This window comes from Hyperoodon ampullatus (genome assembly GCF_949752795.1).
Source record: "Hyperoodon ampullatus genome assembly, chromosome: 19".
In the NCBI taxonomy this organism is placed as follows: domain Eukaryota; kingdom Metazoa; phylum Chordata; class Mammalia; order Artiodactyla; family Ziphiidae; genus Hyperoodon; species Hyperoodon ampullatus.
Genome location: NC_136932.1, coordinates 48,271,719 through 48,295,685, shown reverse-complemented (window position 1 = coordinate 48,295,685; position 23,967 = coordinate 48,271,719). Strand labels below are relative to the sequence as shown.

The 23,967-nt window shown below is 41.4% G+C and overlaps 1 protein-coding gene across 1 annotated transcript in view; it reads right to left on the bottom strand.

Moving 5' to 3' along the window:
- Positions 1–18,513, bottom strand: part of PSMD11 (proteasome 26S subunit, non-ATPase 11) — a 28,951-nt gene extending 10,438 nt beyond the window's left edge. Inside the window, exons 1-6 of the mRNA XM_079726050.1 lie at positions 18,408–18,513; positions 15,944–16,045; positions 10,283–10,407; positions 3,313–3,384; positions 2,855–2,912; positions 888–1,082 (exon numbers count right to left, since the gene is read on the bottom strand). Of these exons, the coding sequence (XP_079582176.1) occupies positions 888–1,082; positions 2,855–2,912; positions 3,313–3,384; positions 10,283–10,407; positions 15,944–16,045; positions 18,408–18,498 (643 nt within the window). The 5' untranslated portion in view covers positions 18,499–18,513. The remainder of the gene's footprint in view (positions 1–887; positions 1,083–2,854; positions 2,913–3,312; positions 3,385–10,282; positions 10,408–15,943; positions 16,046–18,407) is intronic.
- Positions 18,514–23,967: the final 5,454 nt, after the last annotated feature.

Genomic DNA, 23,967 nt, shown 5'->3' with positions numbered 1-23,967 from the left:
CTCACTCCCATCCTATGAGGAGGTACAATTATTTATCACCATTTTTCAGATGAGCTAAAGAAAAATTTAAGTAACTTGCCCAGACACACAGCTAGAAATTTGCAGAACCAAAATTTCAACCTAGAAAAGTTGTTTTCTAGACTTTTTTCTAGAGCTTCTGCTTTTAACCTGAATCACAAAACATGCCATTTGATACTGACAATACCTGAGAGGCAAGTATGATAGCTATTATCTCCCTCTTACAGTTTTACATGGAAACAAAGATTGCGAAGAGGTAATACCAGGTAACGCTAGTTAGTCCTCTGACTCCAATAATGCTCCTTCAATAATGATAAGTTATAACTAATAAAAGCTGCTGACTACAAGAAAAAGTATTCTATTGCCAATCCATGGCCTCCTAGCCCCAAAATTCACACACTCCATCAGAAAGCAACCCACTACACTCGACGGAAATGGGGGGCTGGGGGGGCGTGTCTTTCCTCAGCCTAGACCTGAGGCCCTTGAGAAAAGTCCAACATGCTTTACAAAGGTCTCCAAGTGACAAGAGACTTGGGTTAGTCCAATTCTGGAGAGAAGTGCTACCATTCCGAGTAAGTGACTAAGATGGAAGACAAGGGAGAGCTTTTTAAACCTAAGTGAGACCTCTCTAGGGTGTTGGCTCTAACAATCAGTTTGCCTGGTCAACCACAGATTAAGCATGTTCTTAATATATTTTAGGCAGTTAACAGCAAGTGAAGAGGAGGGGGGCAGCTAGTGAGAGAGGTAACCTTCCACTGGTTTCTCTGAGGAAGCTTGAGCCAAAACAGCCCATTTTATTCTCCAGCCCCAACCCCCCAGTCCCTTCACCTGTGAGGTAAGATGAGCTTTAAGAAACCACGGGGTGTTACCTGACTGCATATCCAAGGTGGCCTGCAATTTAGGGGGGCAGTAAATGGCATTTGCTGTGGTTCGAGCAGAGGTTAAGGCAGCTCGGGCTTTTGGCAGGTTGCTCAGGGCATGGTATGTTTTGCTTTCTAAAAGCTGTACTTCCACCAAAAGGGCTTTGTCATCCATCTTTTTCAACTCCCGCAGCAACTGAGAACCTGGAGAAAGAAAAACATATACCCCCTTTGTTAGCCATAATCTTAATATTTTAATATTGTAATATTTCCCTCTCACCCTCATAAGAGCACTCAGGATAAAGAAACCTGCCTGAACTCAAAAAGAGGTTATTTATTTGCAAGATTTAAATTTTCTGCTCATGTGCTATCTTACAAAAGAGAAACACAGATCTCTTTGAAGCCTTTCTGCACACAAAGGACATTACAGCCAAGAATCATATAAGCTTACTCCTAAGATTTGAATACAGTGGGAACCCCCACCCAGAAAATGCTGAAATTACTTATCCAGTTCAGAGAGACACTCGATCTCACTCTCTTCCTGTCCAATAATCACAAGACTAAATAAGAAACACCAGGCACTAGGGTTGGTAGGGGAAGGAAAGAGCTTTGGACACACTAACATTCTCCAAATACACCTTCTTCCCCCTGCTCAACATCACTAGTTTAGTCATTAGGGAAATGTAAATCAAAACCAAAATGAGATACTACTTCACACCCACTACGATGGCTAAAATTAAAAAGACAGACAATATTAGGAAATGTTGGTGAGGATGTGGAGAAACTGGAACTCTCCTCATACACTGCTGGTGAGAACGTAAAATGGTGTAGCCACTTTGGAAAACAGTTTGGCAGTTCCTCAAAAGCTAAACAGAGTTACCATATGATCCAGCAATTCTACTTCTGGGTATATTATACCCAAAAGAAAAACATGTCCACATAAAACCTGTTCACAGCAGTATTCATAATAGCCAAAAAGTGGAAACAATCTAAATGTCCATCAACTGATGAATGGATGAATAAAATGTTGTACAGCTATACAATGGAATATTATTCATCAATAAAAGCACTGCTATATGCTACAACACAGATGAACCCTGAAAACATTATGCTAAGAGAAAGAAGCCAATCAAAAAGACCACACACTGTATGATTCCATTTATGTGAAATGTCCAGAATAGGCAAATCTACAGAGGCAAAAAGTAGTTAGTAGATTGCCTGGGAAGGTGGGCAGGCAGAGATGATGGATGGGGAATTAATGGGAAGAGACAACTAATGGGTACAAGGTTACGCTCTGGGGCGATGAAAATGTCTGAAATCAGACAGTGGTGACAGTGGCACAATTCTGTGAATATACTAAAAATCACTGATTGTACACTTTTAAAGGGTGAATTTTATGGTCTGTGAATTATATCTCAATAAACCTGTTACTTTTTGTAACGCTACTAGTTGTTTGAACCATATGAAATTTCCATTTTTGCAGGATAAGAATTGAATATTGACAATTTTTCAACTTAATAGATCATGAAAGCCGTGTTCTTCCATCTGGGGAAAACAGTCCAGATGTATCCATTAATTAAAAAAAAAAAAAACAGCAGGCAAAGATTTCACGGTGTTTAAAAGCCAAAAGGAAAAGCCTTTAGTTGGCCCACTTCAGGTTTCCCATGTATTTGCACCCAGTTAATTTCCTGATATTTAAAATAGATTTTAAGAATAATTATAAACAGATACAGTAGATGTGATAGTAAACACGAGCAATTTGACCCTTTTGTTCTCTAAAGTTGACAGTTGGTTTCTTAGAACATCTAAATGGCATTTTTCCATGACAGATTCAGTAAATGTAAGCCACACTAAATTCTTCTTAGAAGTAGGCAGAATATAAATTATTAATATGTAACTAATAAGAGTAGCCAGGTTTGGGATACATTCATTTAGCCAGCTACAGACGCCTTACTAGCTTCCACCAGCTTACTTACCCAAATGCAATGCTTCCTGGTACCTCTTGGTATCAAAGTACAAAGACACCAGTCTTGCCTAGGAAAGAGAAAAGGCATTGACTGACGGAAAGGGGAGGAAAAAAGCCAAAGAAAGAAATCAAAGATTGACAGTCACAGAACTGTTACTGTTGAATATTCAAGTCCTGATGAAAGCATCAAATTCAGCCTAAAAAATCATCTAGCCCATGATATTATCTCCTGTTATAGCCAGTGACTGACTAAACCACGTTGCTGCTTACTTTTCTGAGCCAAGCAGCAGGTCTGTCTCAAAACTTCAACCAGAGCAATTCTCATGAGTGCGACACTGCTACCAATAATTTCAGGTGCCTGGATAATACAAAGTTGCTGAAAATACTTTTGATCAGGATGGTATTACTTATATGCACAGTCCTTCAAATGCCTAGAGATCTGAAATCAGTACTAATGTAGGCACATACCTCCAAAGCTTGGCGTAAGAAAGTTCTCTTCTCTGATTTGGCCCATTCGATGCACTCTAAACACAACTCGACCTGCAACAGGGGGAGAGACAGTACGTGCAACATTATGTCTTATGTCTTCACGTTCTTCCCACAAGCCTTGCTCTGGAGAACAGCTTTCATCTCCTCCTTACATACCCATGTTTACTGTCTCAGGGGCATGCCTTGATCCCCAGTATCTCAATATGTAGTGATTATAGCATAATGGAAAATCAACTTGGCTTTTTACACACAAAGTATCTTTGTGCTTAGATTGTGTTCCCTTGGAAAAGAGCTTCATCTACAAGATTCCTCTTCTACTGTCCCAGGAGAGACCCAGGCTACATACATAGCGCTGGAATGTAGATTTCTATAATGGCTGAGAAATTTTTAAAGCAGAAATTTCTCCCTGAATAGTAATAGTAATGTGTTCATGTGACTATATTGGTCATAAACGGGAGAAATTCTCAGCCTAGGCACAAGTGTCTTACTCCTAAGAGTTGCCTGTAAGACTCAAAAAGCCCAGCTGGCTTTTCCCTTCCAGATTCTAAGAAGTGCAACCAACAATTCTCATCACAATACAGCAAATTAGCTTGTACTACAGGAAGCAAAAAGAAATGAGAATTAGCCTAACACTTTAAGGGGCTTTTAAGCTTTCTTTAAAGGCACTTTGAACCCCAGTTCTATATGCTACCCAAGCAGTAAGGTACCATGCAAAGTAACTAACGTAAAGTAGTGTTCTATGCTAGATAGTCTACATGCCATAGGTACCCTTGCCATAGTAGCTCTGACAAGTACATATTAAGAGCTTCAGATCTTGTATCACTTCTGTTACTGTGAGTTAAGATTCATAATCAGGGCATGAAAAGAAACTGAGCTTTCCAGAGAACTAAGTGCTAAAAGAACAGGTTTTTATGTAAATCCAAAGTTCTCTTAAGAGATGTTACAAGGAGGGAAAAGTAAAGGAGCATAATCCAAATTGACAGACCTTCTGCCTTTAGATAAATGGATGACATTACATGGTATTTGGAGGATGCACCAGTAAGGGTCAATGAAATTTTTATAACTCACTGGAGCCCCCTAGTGGCTACTTAATCCCCAACTCTAAACTCAACTGCCCTCATACAGTAAATTCTACAAAACCGAAAATAAAAGCAAGCCAATCACAATTTCACAGTTTTGAGTTTTGTTCTAAAAAGCCAAACTCAAAGTTCATGACATGAACGGAACTGAAAATATTTTGCTGAACATTTTTAGCAACAAGAATAAAAATCTTCAGTCCTACGTGTCTTTGGGGGCTAAGAAATGCTTACCATCAGTTTTACCCAGCAAGCTTTTTCAAGCAATGCAGAAATGAACGCCTAGGCTCCTGATCCAGTAGTCTGGAATAAAAGGTTGGCCACTCTGATGTATATCCCTAATTAAGAAACACGTTCTACTCTAGCATCTCAACCTGTCCCCATTTCCCTGACAGTCCAGATGTTAAGTGACACACCCAAGGTCACGTATTCAGCTGTTGGGACCAGAACTTGACCCTACCTCAACCCAGCCTTAATAAACTCAGGTCAATACAGACATTTCTCCTAGAGCGGGGCATCTGTACAACATGAACTGCCTATCTGTTATCAATTACAGGGTACGTGCTTTGCAATATCTGGGACTATAATTGGTGAAACCAGTGCTTCAGTTTTAAGAAAAAATTTTCAAGGCCACTGGCCTTGCTACACAGCTTGAGAGCTTTTGTCCTTTGTTAATGCTAACGATGGCTGATAAAGGGGATAAGAATACACAAGAAGCCCGTGCTTCTGGAGGAAGCCCTACCTGAGTACAAAAGCTTGACACGGTCAAGATTAGGTATTTTTTAAGCTTTAAATAAATACACTTAGCCATTTTTTATATGCCTTTATTAACTAAATTCCTAAGGGAAAAAATTAACTACCATTCTAAGTCTGAAATTCTCTAGCACAAACTCCCTTTTTTCCCTTGAAATAATTGTTTCATTAACAGGATTTTTGATGTAAGGTTTCTTAAAATGTCCTATTGTGTTTTAGCTGGATAGACTATACCAAAAAATGGCTTCCCATAGAAACTGCCTAGAGATCCCTAGAAGGTAGAATGAATTCTGGAATTTCAGTTCACTATTTGGCAGGGATCTGGTTCACTCTTCTTGCCTCTTCTTCACCCCAACTCTCTACTCCCCTCCCCTTGCTAACCACCCCAATCCTCAGTCTCCCACCCCACCCATATGGCCTCACTTCCTAGGCTCTAAAGTTTAGTACTGCAAATGAGCAGAACCTAACCTGAATCATACCAGCTTTTGGAATACAGCAAGCTGAAGACTGTCCTGTAGATCTGACTTATGGTCAGTCCCCAAATACAAAAAGGCAAGGAAAATCCCCTCCCCCGTACTCTTGGTGTTAAACTCCCCAACACCCTAGCTCTTGGTACCAAACTCCCCCAAACTCCTAGCTCTCTTAACAATGCCCTAACACTTCATATTTTGCCTCAGGCCTCAATAGTACCATGACAGTGATCCACCTATGACTTGCTCCTCTATCCTTTCCCATTAGTCAATCAAAGAATTTTAAAAGAACCTAGAATTTTCCAAGATGAAGAAGACTATATCCAGTTTCCCCAAGTCAGAGGCCTTGAGTCACAGAGACAAATGTAATAACAATACCCCATACTTATATCTCAAGTCAATAAACTTAAGTCTTAATTCAACAAAGTATCTCCTGAGCGCCTACCATCTGGAGGGCATAATCCATACATTCCCTCAACAAATACTAGTTATGTACCTTCTCTGGGCCGAACCACTCTAAGTGCAGAGGATGCAGCAGTAAATAGGACACAGTACCCATCCTCACGAAACTCATACTCTAAGTAGGAAAGGGAGGTTAATAAGTAAAATAAATACGAAGAAAGCAGAGATAGGTATTTTAGATAAGGTGATAACAGAAGGTCTCTGAGGAAATGAGATGTAAGCAAAGACTTGAAATGATGTGAAGAAAAAAGCTGTGTTAAGATCAGGCTGAGAGCGGGACTTCCGTGGTGGTCCAGTGGTTAGGACTCAGTGCTTCCATTGCAGGGGGCACAGGTTCGATCCCTGGTCAGGGAACTAAGATCCCACAAGCAATGCAGTGCGGCAAAAAAAAAAAAAAAAAAAAAAGGTCAGATGTATAAAAATGCCCCAAAGCTAGAACAGTTTAAAGCTAAGGCAAAAGGCCAGTGTTACAGCTGTAAAGAAAGTAAAAGAAAGAATAATATGGTAGGTGAGGTCAGAGGTAGCCATGGTTAAGGAATAGCCATGAATTAGGAATGAGAAAGGCACTGTGGTACTACAAGGGATATAGGGCTTCACCTGAATGAGACTATATTACAGTAAATAAAATAAAGCAAGGGACTTTCCTGGTGGCACAGTGGTTAAGAATCCGCCTGCCAATGCAGGGGACACGGGTTTGAGCCCTGGTCTAGAAGATACCACATGCCGTGGAGCAACTAAGCCCGTGCTCCACAACTACTGAGCCTGTGCTCTATAGCCTCAAGCCACAACTACTGAGCACGCGTGCCACAACTACTGAAGCCCATGCACCTAGAGCCCGTGCTCCGCAACAAGAGAAGCCACCGCGATGAGAAGCCCGCGCACCACAATGAAGAGTAGCCCCGGCTTGCCACAACTAGATAAAGCCTGCGTGCAGCAACGAAGACCCAAAGCAGCCAAAAATAAATAAATAAAATTTTTAAAAAATTTTAAAAAGGGAAGAAAATAACGCAAATGTTCAGGTAATCATCATACAAGGCATAATCAAAAATATAACATGTACAAAATATAATGTGGATCACTGAAGAGTTAAGATCACAGTGACGTCAACAAGGAAAGATTTCAGAGGAGGTAGTACTTGACATGGAACTACCGAAGGGAAAGGTACTATCATGAAGAGTGTACAGGACTTGCCCAGCAAGTATCCAACAAGGCTGGCATGTTTGGTACACTTCATAGAGTACTAGGAGATCAGACTGTCATGCTAAGCTGTATTGTAGAAAAACACGTAATACCTAATTCTGTAGGCAACAGAGAGTCACTGAAGGCTCAAGTTACGGGTGAACAGTGAAGGGAATAAAACGTTCAGAGGGTTACTTGGTGGGGATATCTCTCAAAATGGTGGTACGAGGCTTTTGCAATAGTCTAAGTAAGAAATAATTCGTAAAGCAATTATACTCCAATAAAGATGTTTAAAAAAAAAAGAAAGAAATAATTAGAACCCACTGTATATATCAACAATACCTCAAAAAAAAAAGAGAAGAATTAGAACCCAAACTAGACGGCAGCTGTACATAGAGAACAAATATAAAAAGAGGTGGAGAACAGAGACAAGAAAGTTGCATTGACAGAATTTAATAAATGGTTGGATACTGATGTTGCCATGTTGAGTTTGAGGTGCAAGTAGCACCATCTGGATGATTGATAATTTATTCCAAAACAAGCAAATAACCTATAGTCCACAAAAATTACTGAAAGAAGACCTGCTAAGTGGATTAAGACTCTCGCTCTTGATAAAAAGCTAAACTACTGTGACTTCCCTGGTGGCACAGTGGATAAGAATCCACCTGCCAATGCAGGGGACACAGGTTCAATCCCTGGTCCGGGAAGACCCCGCATGCCGCGGAGCAACTAAGCCCGTGCGCCATAACTACTGAGCCTGCACTCTAGAGCCCGTGAGCCACAACTACTGAGCCCGCGTGCCGCAACTACTGAAGCCTGCGCGCCTAGAGCCCGTGCTATGCAACAAGAGAAGCCACTGCAATGAGAAGCCCACGCACCACAAGGAAAAGTAGCACCCGCTCACCACAGTTAGAGAAAGCCTGCACACAGCAACGAAGAACCAACGCAGCCAAAAATAAATAAAATTAAATCTTAAAAAAAAAAAAAAAGCTACACTACTAAACATCAAAAACAAAAGAAACCAACAGCTCTTACTCAGCACTAAGATGACATTGACAATAAAATGACACAGTACCTGAGAGTGTTTCCTTTCACCCTAAGATAAGGAAGAAAGGTTTCTAGTTGACAAAAAAGTAATGTGCAATGAACAATAGCAATGTACACACACAGTTAAAGGAGGGCCTACCCACACATGGAACACATGACAAAGGCCAGTAAACCCCACCAGCCAATTACAGGAGAGCACTAAATTATGATTTCAATAATTTGGATAAAGGAGTAGAACCAATCATTAAACAACAGCAACTCTATCCAGAGTCAGCTCTATGTTACGGGAAGGGACAAATTCCAAGACTTCAGTGTCAAAGAAGCAGCTTGGATAATTAATTTTTTCTGCCTAAAATGTTCCAAGTAACATTTATTAGTCTGTTCCAAGCTAATACTTATTGGTCAGCCCATTCTAAGGCATCCTAGGGGACTTCCCTAGCGGTCCAGTGATTAAGACTCCATCCACGCTTCTTCCAATGCAGGGGGCGCAGGGTCGACCCCTAGTTGAGGAACTAAGATCCCACATGCCGCACAGCGTAGCCAAGGGGAAAAAAAAAAAAAAAGAACAAGGCATCCTAATTCAAACAAAAGATGGGGTGTCACTTTTTCATGAGAACAAATACAATTTTTTTTAAAAATTAGGGTTAGATGTAAGAGTGGTACCCCTTAGAAAAATCACTTTTTCTTTTAAATTATTCATAAAAATAATTTTAATGCTTTGGTTCAAAAGGCAGCTATCTACATATCTATTTTTGATCTACTGTCATGAAACACAGTTCTCCCAGAAACAAATGAATTTGAAGACTTCACTACAGATGAATTTTCTACAATGAAGTTAGTTTATGGTGTTGAAACTAGGTTTCAAAGAATCATTAAGGCAAGAAACCAGATTTTACAGAATGGTTTTTGTAAAACCATTTTACATGATTTCAAAGTGAGATCCATATGTGCTAGGTTTCTGAAGTTCCCCATTATGTACTCAATATGCCACTAAGCCCCTTCATATCTTTTACACCTACAGAGGCTATGGTAAACAATGATATATATATATATAGATATATAGATATATATATAAATAAATAAAATAACCAACTACCGATTCTTATCCCTGCCTTTATACCATCTGATGTTTTATATATTTGTTTATCACCTGCCTTCATCATTAAAATATAATTCTCATGAGAGCAACAACTGTATGCTGTTACAAATGAATCCCCAGTATCTATAACAGTGCCTAACACATAGCAGGCACTAGTGAGTGCTGATCAATAAATCTACAGAAAAGACAACAACTATAGTCTTCCTACAAACAGATTCAAGCAACCACCATATACCCTGCTTGAATCTGCCACTTTTTACAGAATGAATTTTAACTTTGGTAGCGTCTCCTTCTCCTGAATTGCAGACAATACAGCTATCTTTGAAGAACGGGAAGAGGCTCAGTGATTCCAAAGAGGCACTCTTCAGTGCAGCTCAGGGTCTAGTCTGAACTCACAGGGGACATGTACAGGTATACCAGTCACTTCTGCACACACAAGACAAAAACAGATGGATGCTCACCCCTCAATAAAGGCATAAATGCAGTACAAGACATGCCAAGAAGGGATGCCACAAGACTTAATTAGTGCTCACAAGGAGCTTTGTGACACAGAATGAAAGGTACCAGACACAGAAAACATTACAAAGGTGTGGCAATACAATACCTCAAAGACAAGAATCAGTTTGTGACCCTGATGTAATGAGGATTCCAGGGACCACTGACAATCTCCACTTACAAAGCAAAGCATGGAACAGACCCAAAGTATCAAATGCCCTGTAACAAAGAGAAACTGACATGATAAGTCCTGCGCTGTCCTCCCAGTTGTCCCTTCCACATTAGTACCACAATGCAGGCAGGCATTTCTTTCACTGAAACAACACTTTGCTCCATATTGTCTACCTTCCGTCATTAAAGTAGCTTACCTCCTGTCCTGTAGCTGCTTCCATATCAAGAAACAGATCAAGAAGAGATCGGACCAGACGAGCTGCTTTAGCCTTGCTGATGGAATTCAAGAAGGGTCGCACATATTTCAGCAGTCCTCCAAGCTCTGTGTGGAAGGCAATTCAGACAGGAAAAAGTACACATCAATATTAGGGACAAAATACCCATTAAAAAATGACCCAAGATCATAAAACCAGTACTTATGTCTGGAATCAGTCAAAAGGAAACTTAGTAGGAATTTAAAGCATTCTTAGCGGGTAATAGAGTAGCAAAACAGTTAACAACATCTACCAAATCCGTATTCCATCCCCCACTCAGCCTCTGGATTACTGTGAGGGTCCTGGGAAAAGCTCATGTCTGTCTGCCTCATGAGTACAGCAAAGTACTCACACTCTCAGAAAACAGTTTTCTAGAACACGAAATATGCTATGCCTCTACCACCTTAGACAAAATTACTTCCCCACAGCTACCAAATTTATCAGGTTATAGGAGTTAAATTTTTTTTTTTCCTAATTTCCAACCAAGTCTGTCTCAGCAGTTCCCCTTAAACAAGAGATTTTCAATTCCAGGTTCCTTTTTTCCTCCCTTCCTGAAGTAATAATGCCCAGCTTAGCCTTTTACCAATATGGTTTCCATGGCACTCTTCTGAATCAACTTTTCACATAAAAGTTAGGGTGTCTTTCCCTTAAAGTTATACTACAACCTTTTAAAATTCCTCATTAATCGGCAAAACCTAAGTCTTAAACTATGATAAAAAAGCCGTTGGGGCTTCCCTGGTGGCGCAGTGGTTGAGAGTCCGCCTGCCGATGCAGGGGACACGGGTTCGTGCCCCGGTCTGGGAAGATCCCACATGCTGCGGAGCGGCTAGGCCCGTGAGCCATGGCTGCTGGGCCTGCGCGTCCAGAGCCTGTGCTCCGCAACGGGAGAGGCCACAGCAGTGAGAAGCCCACGTAATGCAAAAAAAAAAAAAAAAAAAAAAAAAGCCGTCAACCACAGAGGTTCCCCCCACCCCTTATGTAAAAAAAGAGGGTGGCACAGTAATCTAAGGGAGCACCTTTAGAAACAAACGTGAAAATTAGAGAATATTTCAACTAAACAACTAAGGAAGTACTTTTGGAATGTAGGTTAAAATTACTTTAGTGCCACTGCCTCCAACTGTAGACTCATCCTCCTGAGAACTCGAATTCAGGGCAAGCAAGCCTCCCCCTCCTGAGAATGCTAATTCAGGGTCTTGAATCCTCATCTGCCTGCACAGTCACAGGATACACGGGACTGTGTCAGGTATAAAAGGAACTTTATGCAGAGTGGAAAAGTTCATCTCTCCCTTCACTCCCCAGTACTGACCTGTGAATCCCACCGTCTAGGATTGTTTTCCAATTCTGCCACTCCATTCACCCCTGTACCGACTACACACACGCCTGCTTTCATGCCTCGCTCATGCTGCATTTCCACCTGGAATCCCTCCCCATCACTTCGACCTATGTAGATCTTAGACGCCCTTTTAGGTCCAGCTGAAGTCCTAGTGAGTCTTCCATGCCAATGCCAGGCTACACTGATTTCTCTCCCTCAAATTACTTTTGCATTTATGCAAACTTCAATTACGTTATATAATCATAGTCTTTTAAAAGCAGTCTAGTGCAATGTCCCTTCTGAAACAGCATTTCCCACTATGCTTGAACAAATCTAAACACTCCCTAGTGACAGAAATATTCAGAAAGTAGATGATTCCAGTGCTGGTCAAACTAAATTGTTCTTTTCTGAAACATGAGTCTATACCCTCTTTCCACGTGGCTTCAAATATTTGAAGGTAACTATCACTCATATCTCCCTAACTTTCCCTTTCTCCAAGCTAAACAGCTTTAACTATTTCAACTGTTCCTCCAATGTCCTGGTTTCTAGATTCCTTGTCACCTTAGTTGCCCTCCTCTGAATTAACTCTAGTTTGCAAATGTACCACTTGTGGTCCCCAGAACTGAATCAACGTTCCATGTAGGGTCAGACCAGTAGTCATGGCTTAATTCTCCTGACTGGACTGCCACATGTAACACGAGAAGCATGTTTTGCTTTTGCTAATAGCACTCTTTGTTCAGACTGAGTCCATAAGGTCTTTTTGCATAGAGAGGTAATTCCCCACGTTCTTCTGTTTTGATAAATAGTTTAAGTATATAACTTTATACTTTCTACACTGAATTTAATCTTGCTGGCTTTGACAATAACTCTGAATCTTAATTCTGTTCTCTACTGTACTGAATCATCTACAAAAATAAGCACACCTTCTGATACGGCTTTAGCTATACTGCCAGATACTGACCAGAAGAACAAGGACAGATCCCTATGACATGATGCTAGAGACTTCCCCCTAGGTCGACAAATGATCCATTTGTCATGGCAAATGTTCAAAGACCCTGCTTACATCAGATATGTTGTCTATATCATTCTTCCTATCCCAGGGGTTGGCAAACGTTTTCTGTGAAGGACCAGACAGTAAATATTTTTGGCTCTGTGGGCTATATGGTCTCAGCGGCAGGTACTCAACTCAGCCAGTGTAATACAGAAGCAGTCATGGGCAGTATGTAAACAAATGGGTATGGCTATGTTCCAACAAAACTTTATCTACAAAGACAGTTGGCAAGCCGTTGCCCGTGGAACCCTGAAAATCTGCTGTCTGATAAGGCTAACCAAAGAGAACCAAGGTGAGTTTGGAATAACCTTTTCTTAATAAACCCACTGCTTTATGTGCTTAAAACCTACTTATCAAATCATCTGTCCTGGCACTTCACCGATGATCACCAGTTTACAGTGTCTAGAATTTATTCTTTTCGTTATCTTTTTGAAACGTGGAATAATGTTCTGCCCATCCTCAGTTTCCTTATACCTCTCCACCCTCCATGATTTTTCTCAGAATAATAGTGGCTCTATAAATATATCTGCTATAACTATTCTTTTGATATTAAAAGACAGAAGTTGTCAGAGCCTAGAAACTTGAACTTATTTAAAAAAGACTACCTGCTCTCTCTTCTCTCACCTACCTTAGCTTTAATTCTCTCTTTCTGATGTTATTTCTATCGTTTTCTTTTTGAAAATCATTTTCCTTCCTGGAAAAGGCAGAAGTGAAACGTGAGCTAAGGAGCCTGCCCTTCTCGCCAGCACTTGCTAGCATTACAGTGTCTTCTCCAAGTTATTCTTCCCACTCTAACAGAAAAACAAATGACCTCTTAGTTGCCAAAGACTCGGTTCACTTTTCATTTTCGTCTATTACTGTTTCTTAGTCGTTTTTGGTTATATTCCGTTTCTTTCCATTTTCACACTGATTTTTTTTTAATTCTTATAGAATCATATTGAGTTCTTCCTTCTATTCTTACTGAAATTATTTGCAACTGTGACCAGAACTTCCTTTTCAGAACCTCACAGAACTCAACACACTCCTTTTAAGAGTCTCAGGCTATGAAATCTGCAGATTCTGAGCCTAGGCATCATGTCTGATGACGAACACCACTACTTTCAATCACTATTCTGCATCAGACACTGTCTTATTCACTAATTCCCAAGTGACTGATGTCCATCAGGGACCCTACCTTACCAACTTTTTGAGTAGAGTACTTAGCGCAGTGCTAGCCATATATTAAATGCATAACAAAACAAAATTGGAAATCAATGGAACAGACATATTTTCTGTTCTCAGGGAACCCAAAAATCAAAGGAAACAACACAAACCGATCAATTATTAATAGCAAAGATAGGTAAATGAATGTAGGCCCGGAAACTTCCTTACTATACTTGTCAAAGCCTTTCTTAGAAAACGATGATAAGTAACCTAGAAATGTTTTTTAAAATTCTTATGATTGACCTGTTAAATTCCAATAAGTTTCCCTGTACACTTCTAAACTTCTCAGGTAGGTCACAGGGAGGGGAGGGCAAGGAATAAGGAGAGAGTAAAGCATGAAACAGTAACTTCGAGCAAAGAAGTAACATTTTTGGACAAATTTTCTGAAACACTGACTATACTACATGCTGTTTTCAATTATCCATTCTACTTGAGAAAAACAGACAGCTGAATCGTCAACAACAGAAAAATCGTTTCAGGGAATTCCCTGGCAGTCCAGTGGTTAGGACTCCGGGCTCTCACTGCCAAGGGCCCAGATTCAAACCCTGTTCAGGAAACTAAGATCTCAAGAGCCACACAGCGCGGCCAAAAAAAAAAAAAAAAATCATTTCACCTGGTTTTCTAATTCTTTCAGGAAAATGATTTTATTAATTATATTTCATGTGGACTAATGATCAAAAGTGTTTTGCAACCCCAAGCTCACATTAACTGACAAAAGAATCCATAAACATGTTAAATAGGAGAGAAGTCAGCCTAAAATGAAAAAATCACCACCTACCACTGATAACTCATAAGTGGATAACTATGGAAAGCAAATACTTCAAGGTCATGAGCTCTGAAATAGGACTACATGGATTCAAATTCTGAGTCTCCCATACTAGCTGAGTGCCCTTAAATAAGACATTTAACTTTTCTGTGCTCAGTTTCCTCAGGTATAAAATAGGTAATAGTATATACCTTACCAAGCTGTTTCGAGGATTCAATAAGCTAAATCCTGTTTGGGCTTAAAACAATAACTAGTTCATAATAAGCACTCAAAAACAGTTTTTCTTATTATAGATATTTTTAATGATATTTTAAATAAGGTACAAGATCCATATAAACACATCCTCCCAATTTCATACAACTTTATTCAACTTTCTATTGACTGAGCCTAATAATTAATAAGTTATCATCCTTAATTGGAAAAAATCTTTGTTTTCAAGTTCAAGAAATTTTGCTAACTTACACGTATCATCCTTTTGGATAACAACACAATTTGGGGGAAGTAATTCACGAGATCAACCATGTTTAATCCATTCTAATCAGATAAGCTCTAAATTCACTTTAAAGTTGACAAAAATCATCCATTTTACGTTTAAGCAGGCTACTCTCTAAATACTATTGTCACTTTACTGGTCAAAAGCCCTTCCTTGTCAACAAGACTCTCTCCTTCTAAGGACACACCCATCATCAGAATATCATCTCGAGCTTGCAAAGTCAATGGTTCAATTACGACTAGAATGTTTGGGCAACAACAGGCACAAAGCCCTAGGTACCAGTGGAGAAATCCTGGGAAGGTTCTCTCCATTTGATGTCTTACTCATTGTGTATCAGGAAAAAAAGACAGCAAAGCCACTTCCTTGGACACAAAATGCCTAGTCATTTTGAAGTCAGGGGCCTAGAGTCACTATCCACCTTAAATACATCAGAGCAGCTCCATGAAATCACCAAAGACTGCTACTGCCCACATGTAACGGAATGCAGTGAAAATTCAAACGAGAAACAAATCACAGGTCACTATATTCCAAAAGAAACAGGATTTTTTCCCCTCATTGCAGAACAAAAGTCTTCAATGAAAGAAGTGAGTGTAAAGGTCTCTTAACTTCCTGATAGAAAACTAAAGCTCAACAAGTTGGCAATAAAATTGAATTACACTACCAATAAACTGTATGGATGCATTCCTATGTTCCCTCACTCCAACCAAAAAAAAAAAAAAAAAAAAAAAATTTCACGCAGCATCTCAGGTAAAAGAAAGCAATCCACTTGCAGCACTTACCTGCAGCTTGTCCAGTCTTTGCCAGGAGAGACCCCAGTTCCAGGATGCTCTGCTCTTTGACCTGCACTGCCTCCTCATCATTCTCCTGAATGTCACGCTTCACTGGGGGAGAAAAATGCAAACTCTCTTAAAATTCTGACAAAAAATGAAAACGAAGGGAAATTTCACCCTCACAAGACCAACTACAAACTCAAACCGTTAGCAAAAGACAAATTCTAGAGAGCTTTAAAAAAAAACTCTGAAGAAAAAGTAAAATGATCATGTAGCACATGTCCCATGTATACCATAATAGATTCCTCTCTTTTGATTTTAAATGTGCCTTTTCATTCTACCAATTAGAATTTCCCTTACCCACATACATTGAGATTTCTGTTGCTGTCACTTGGTTAATGCAAAATTCAAACAAGTTCTTCCAGTTGTGGTGGTAAGCCCCATGCCAGGAACTATGTTATGTGAAAATATTAAACATGCCTGTCTGTGCATTTACCTGCCACAAACTAAAATCAAATGACCAAGTTACTGATAACTATAAAGTCAAAAGTCTTTCAATAAACTTTAGGCCTGTGGAGAGCCTCAGCTGATGGGTGTGTTAGAGATAAATAATTCTACAAAGCCATTCAGGAAACATAACCCTGTCAAAGCTCCAGTGTGATTCTTAGGAGGGAATGCTACTTTAAGGGATCCAGGACCTGTTAAAATAACTTTGTGCTATGTGTCCCACTTCCAACTGTTAATAACTATTCTACCACTCAAACACTGGACAGCCTCTTCAAGTTTGTAGTGATAATTTTAGCAATCATCACTAGTTATCACTTCTCTCACAAAGCATCATGACTTGACAAAAACCAAGATTTTGATACTCCATGATGGAGTCCGGAAAAAGTAAGGCTGTCAACCATCATGACTCAAGCTTGTTCTAACAGGAAAGCTTTCAAGGGAACTCTCTCCTAATATAGTGGGCAAGCAAGAAATACTCTAATTATAATGTTTACCATAATTCGCACTTTATACAAGACAACGTATTAGGCAATAGGCACAAAAAATAAAATAAAATCCATGTTTCTCACATTAGTTCTAAATATCAGTGTGTATTCACAGGAAGAAAATACACATTGAAAGTGACTCTGGTTCTTAACTATAACTGACTTAAGTCAAGATCAGAACTTCAAAAGGAAACACCCTTTATTCACCAATATCAGCCATTCACTGATGCATCGTAACCCCCACTTCCTCCCTTTTTCTAATAACCCCAAAGATAAAGACATCAAGATATTGTCACTGTCCTTCCTCCATGAAAGTCGAGTACCAAAATTCAACGGACTAATGAGTCGACATAAAAGCCAACAGCCTTGAGGTCCCACATACACGTGCAAACTACTTGTTGATTCAACCCGAAATCTTCTCAAGCTACATTAAAAAAGATCACACTACTACATGTGCAGTGAAGAGCTAGCCCATGCCCTAACTGAACCCTTGATGGCTGAACATTAAACGCCCTCTCTGTCATGATAAATTTGTTTCTGGTCACACCTGAATCCCAGCAGAAAACTGTCGGAAGCGACGGGCTCCGGCTCCCATTTCAGTTTTCCAGTCTTGTGCAAGGTGAAGGCAATCATACTACAGCGCTAACATGTTTTTCTTTGATTTTCTCCAGCAACGTGCAGCCGGCCGGTTCCAAAGAGTTCCCAGAACTCCGCGGCTGACAACTAACTCCCCGAACTCTCTTCCACCCTCTACGGCAGACTAGGACGATTAGTCACCTCCTCTGGCCGGGCGGTCCCACGCCAACACCTCGCTCTCACACCCTACACGGGGGGCAAAGGAACGTCTCGGTCACCTCCCCAAACCAAATGCCAATCCGAGGTGTGTGTCCCCTCGGTATTTCAAACCACACTCAGAAAGAGACCCCCTGAAGTGGAGCCTTCCGCGGAGGGGCTGCGAAAAGTAGCAGCTCCCAGCGTCCCGGGGAAGGAAACTCCAAAAGAACGAGCGCTTGCGCTCGCGCTCCCACCCGAGCAGGCTGGGCTGAGAACAACGGCGGGAAATGCCTGTCCAGAGCGGGTTTCGCCAAGGCCCTCAACTCGAGGCGCTCAGCCCAGTTCGCGACCAGCCCACCGGCCAGCACCGCTCGCGGTCCCGGGCCAGCCCGCACGGGCCAGAGCGGGAGACAAGGCTGGATAGTGGTGGGGCCCCGGCTCGGCCCACTCTCCCACACCGCGCCAAGCCCACCGTGAGTCAGCAGCCGGCGAGTGGGCGCCGGGGTTGCCTCGGGGCTTCCCACCGGGGTGGGGACCAGGAAGCCCCAGGGAGCTCCGAGCGGCCTGAGCCCCCGGCCCGGCCCCCCTCACACACACAGTGAGTCAGCAGCACCAGAGCCGGCTAGCCCGGCCCCGCTCCGCCGCCGTGGACCGACACAGGCAGAGCTGGGCCGGTGGGGCCGGAGAGGGGGCGCGGCGACCCTTACCGATGGAGTGGAGGATGTCAATGGAGGCCTCCCGGTCGGTGCTGAGTAGAGACTGGGCTCTCTGGAACTCCACCACTGCCGCAGCCGCCATCTTACCGCTCTCACACCGTCCCCGGCCGAGGCCGCCGACGCCGGAAACACACGCCCGGAAGGCCCACCCTCGCGGCTCTCCCCACGCCCCTCATTTGCCCCGCCTCCTCCACTCCCAGAGCACCACGGGAGTTGTAGTCTCTCCGCGGGGCGGGGAAGGAGGGATGTAGGGGTGTGCAGGAGAGCTGGGGAGCTTGCCGCCCACCAGCGAGGCTCTCCAGCACCGCCCAGCGGCTACCCACGAATAAAAGAGGCGGTGTCTAGCAATAGGAGCCCGAGGCTAATCCCCACCCACCCTAAAAGAGGCCTCTTAACCCCGACTCCCCTCGCTCGCCCTTGACAGGAGTATGTGAGCACCCGGTGGGTATCCAGTGAAAGCTGTTTAGCTTTCTTTGTAGCTTCCACATTCAGCCATTCATTCACGGAAATAAATGATCTTATAAAGTGCTCACTATGTGGCAGACAAAGAATAGCACCATTCAAATGCGTTCAAGTGTTCGGCAACACGTGGGACTCGCGCGCGCGCGCGCGCACACACACACACACACACACACACACACACACACACACACACACTTTCCAGGCTACAATCCTACAGAATCCTAGCCAGGCTGTGATTAAACGCACCAGTGTTAGAGAAAACTGATGTTAGAAAGTAAAATATCATCTTTGCCCCCATTCACTCAATCCCTCTTGGGGGGTCACATAGAAATCTAACAGCTACTCCAACTCCCCAGATCAATAAAGAAAAAACGGATTTTTCCTTCCAGTGTCTCCAGTGCCTTCAACTAAAATCACAGATATCTGAAAAGCTGTCAAGTAGAAGGGAAAAAAAGACATTCTATGTGCCCACTGAGGGTTGAACTTAAAGGAGTACTAAAACATATACAGGCAGTGCAGTATGAGGAAGATATTCCTGCAGGTGAAGACAATCCAAAAATGCAATATACTGGGACTTCCCTGGTGGTCCAGTGGTTAGGACAACACCCTTCCAATGCAGGGGGCATGGGTTCAATCCCTGGTCGGGGAACTAAGATACTGCATGCTGCATCTCCCAGCCAAAACAAAACAAAACAAAAAAACAATATGCTGTCCCCTAATGGAACCTGTAAAGGGAACCAACTTTGCACTCCTCTGTGTCTGGGTTAGGCAATTTATATGTCTATTTCCTTTTACTTTACCAGCAATGCTCTGTGAAGAAGATATTATTTACACCCCATTTATAGATGAGGAAACAGGGGGTTTTAAGTGATTTGGTGAAGCTCGTACGGTAATTGACAGCACTGAGATCTGAGAGTTAGGGAATGGGTTCCTAGTTCCTGGATGTGTTCAAATGAAAACTGGATAACGTCTCATCAAGTCGTAAACAGGATTCATGACACTGATTGGGGAATTGGATAGAATGGCTTCTAAATGTCTCCTAAAACTGAGCTTTTCTTTGCTCAAAAAAGGCATTCCTCACTTCCCAATTTGGTACGCAATTAATATTGTACCAGAATGTTAATGGGCTGTACAGTTACATCCCCGAAGAACTTGCTAAAAAGTGACTAGGCCAGTCCTGTAACCTTCATCCACTCCCAGCCTACAGCAGGGAGACATAAAAATTCTAAAGGAATTCATTAGAAGAAATCATAGAATAGGACAGAGTGCTTACCTCACTACAAAAAGGGGGTACCACAAAAGACTAGGGGTGTCTGCCAAACCTCTCTCCCAAGCTGGTGAGTCTTACTGACTGTAGGAAATTTTAAGTTCATCTCTGCGCAACCACCATTGTGAGAGTTGGAGGTGAACCAGGTATGTTTCTCCAGGAGTTTGGGGCCTTCGTGCACATTAATGAAAAGAGTCACCCACTTCTGGACTGCAGAATTCTGAATTAGTGAAGTTGGTTGATACACCCCACAACAGGACAAGGAGAAAGGGCAGCAGTGAGGCAGCCTCCACTACCTGTGTTTGACATGGGCCAAGTGCAAAAGTAGATTACCCAGGACCATCTTGAAAGGACCTACTCAGTAGGGCCATCTGCCAGAGTGAGGAGACCTATAATAAAAGGCTGGAATGATGGACTTCAGGAAGCATTCACTGAACGGAGACTGTGAGGTCCACCAGCGGAGCTGCCAAAGAACCCACAAATGCTTTCACCAAGAGAGAATCAGCACCTATACTTTCAATCCAGTAACTATCATAGCACTCTGTTTTACTTTCTACCTAGGACATAACACAGTCTGTGATTTTATTATTTCACCTGTTTATCTCATCTCCCTCCACAAAGTTTCAGGGACCTCAACAATCTCGTCCACTTATAGTCCCAACTCCTACAATAGCAGCTTGCACAAAGGGCAACCACTCAATAAATATTTGTTGGGTGATGAGTGCTAGAATCTGTCCTTCCACAATCTTCTGCTGCCTTAAATGTCCATGTCCTACACTATGTGACTATTCACTTGAGCCATTGCTGACTGGATTGGGGTGAGTGTGAGAGGGCTGTCACAGATTAACCAGTAACCTAGGGCATATAGGGACTGGCCTGAAATGATTAGCTGGACCAATACAATTCCTCCCTCGGGAATTGGGGAATTGAGACCCTGAGCCAGTTAGCCAAGGGAATGAAAATCAAAATCTGTCACTTGGAACCAACTAGAGCCAAGTTGGTAGAGAGAAAACTCAGTAGATGAGTGGAGAGAAGCAGAAATATCATGGAAGGAAATCCAAATACCTCCATAGAAGGCCACCTCAGTTCCTAACAACTTTCTACTTTCCAGTTCTTCTCCCATGAGGTCCACCCACACCATATTCCCCATTCTTGAAATACTGTGACATTTCCTTTCCAAATATCTTCCAATCCTTATTATTATGTGAAGAAGAAAGGTCCAGTGAGGTGTCGTTATGTTTTTAATGGCTCTCTATTAAAGATATTCTTTTATCTTTCTTTTTAACAAAGTGAGAGGAGGCAACAGTATCTAGATGGAGTTTAGATTTCCTTGTTTTTGTTTTTATGGAGACATTCTAGTTATGGCCAATAATACTACTGGTTTTCCATTGAAGGTAAAGACATAAAATTACAACGAAAAACAAAGTGGGTCAATTTAAATAACTTTTTCCATGTGGACATGGAAAAAGTCAGGAATATGTACAATAAGCAAATGACTATTTGGGCTAGAAAACCAAATCCTGATTTTAATATCACTGTGTAGACAACCATATAACTTTCCTTATCATTCTTTTTATTCCAGAATCACATCTCTAATTGGAAGACCCAGTTAGTCCTTTAGGTTCCTGCCCTAGATTTATAATCTTTAAAGATGACTTTCAAGTTACTCCTGGCAAAGGCACTACATGCTGTAGAAGAAGAGTACGGAATTTGAAGTCAGACAAACATGGAGCACAAATCTTTACTACCAGCTAATTGTCAAATTACTTAAACTCTCTGAGTTTGGTCACCATTAAAATTATTTTAAAAATCTACTTCACTTTATGGTTGCACAACAATGTGAATGTGCTTAATATCACAGAACTGTGCACTTTAAAATGGTTAAAATTTTAAATTTTATTATGTATGCTTTACCACAATAAAAAAATCTACTTCACAGAAGTAGTTGAAGATTATATTTTCTTTCTTTCTTTTTTTTTTTTTTTTTTTTGGTACACGGGCCTCTCACTGTTGTGGCCTCTCCCGTTGCAGAGCACAGGCTCCGGACGCGCAGGCTCAGCGGCCATGGCTCACGGGCCTAGCCGCTCAGCGGCATGTGGGATCTTCCCGGACCGGGGCACGAACCCGTGTCCCCTGCATCGGCAGGCAGACTCTCAACCACTGCGCCACCAGGGAAGCCCCCTAAGATTATATTTTCAAAGACAGTGGAACACTTCACCACTATGACTGACACATGTAAGTGCTCAATAAATGGCAACTATTAAAATAATCATCAAGTTGCTGAATAAATTAGCTGTGGCACACACTACTCCCCTTCCTCAGGGAGCCCACTTGGAGGGCTAAACAAATCTAATTAGTGATTTTTATAGCAATAGAGGGGCAAACAACTGTCAATTCTGTTTCCCATCTTAGACTTCCTCACCCTTGGTCTGGCCTCTTTTCCCTCTCTGTCAAGCTTCTTTCTGTCCCAGGAAAACTCCCAAACACACTACAAAGCCCTAGTCTCCCCCATGCTATCTATAGTCCAAAGCTATTTCTTTCCTCTCTATACTTGTTAATTTTTCACTCAGCTTTCTTTGTATCCCATAGTTGAGCAAATAGGGGAATGCTATAATGTACTATCCTGCTAACACGAGAGTATATACTCCTCCTCTTTCTTCTGTGCCTATACTCTGTGCAGCAGACAGGAAGCTAAGGTTAAGAATTCTAAGCTAGTACTGATCCCTCAACTCTACACATTCCCTGCCACTGGAGCTATAGAGAGAGAAAGAGAGAGGGACAAAAAATAACTAAAGAGTACACAAAGTATGTCATTATTATCTTTTCACCCCTCTTTGGAAATCCTTCTCTCTCACACTGCCACCTCTCCCCAGACCTCCAGTACCCTGCTGTATTTGTGTTTTATTACGGTTCTCCTTCAGTGAAAGTCTGTCAGTGATAAACTTTGTCTTCAACTGAAATGTCTTTATTTTACTCTCATTCTTAATCGATTGTTCCAGTGGGTACAAAGTTCCTACACTGACACTTATTTTTACTCAGCATTTCAAAGATATTAAAGATGACTCTTCTCAGTCTAATTGAAGTTCCTTCATAGGTAATCTGTCTTTTTTCTTTGGTTAATTTTAATATCTCTTCTGTCCTAGGCTCTCTACAGGTTCACTACAAAGTATTTACACTCTGATGAAGACTTTCTGAGTCTGAGGATTCATGCCTTACATGAATCCTGTAAATTTCTCAACCACTATCTCTTCACGTACTGCCTCCTCTACCTCTCTTCTCTCTGGAAATTTTTTTAGACATAAGTTAGATCTACATTGTCCAACACAGTACTCACTAGCCACATGTGGCTAGTGAGCACTTGAAATGTGGCTAGTCCAACCTGAGCTGTGGTACAAATGCAAACTATCAATACACACTGGATTTTATTAAAGACAGGATGGAAAAAAGTAAAATATCTCATTCACAATTTTTATACTGATTATATGTCAAAATGATCATATTTCAAATTAATCTCACGTTTCTTTTTACTTTCTTTAATGTTGGTTCTATGAATTTTAAAACTATATACTTATCTCACATTATATTTCTATTGGACAGTGCTGTTAGACTATCTGCTTCTTTTCACCATATTTCTTATCTATTCCATCTCCTCATCTCTCTGTGCTACATTCTAGGTAATTTGTAGAAAGTTATTTAATAGTTCACTGATTATATCATCAGCTGCTTCTAATCTGCTATTTAGTCCATCCACTAAGCTTTAATTTTAATGAAATTTGAAATATATATTTCCATTTCTACAAGATTTATTTGGTCCTTTTTCCA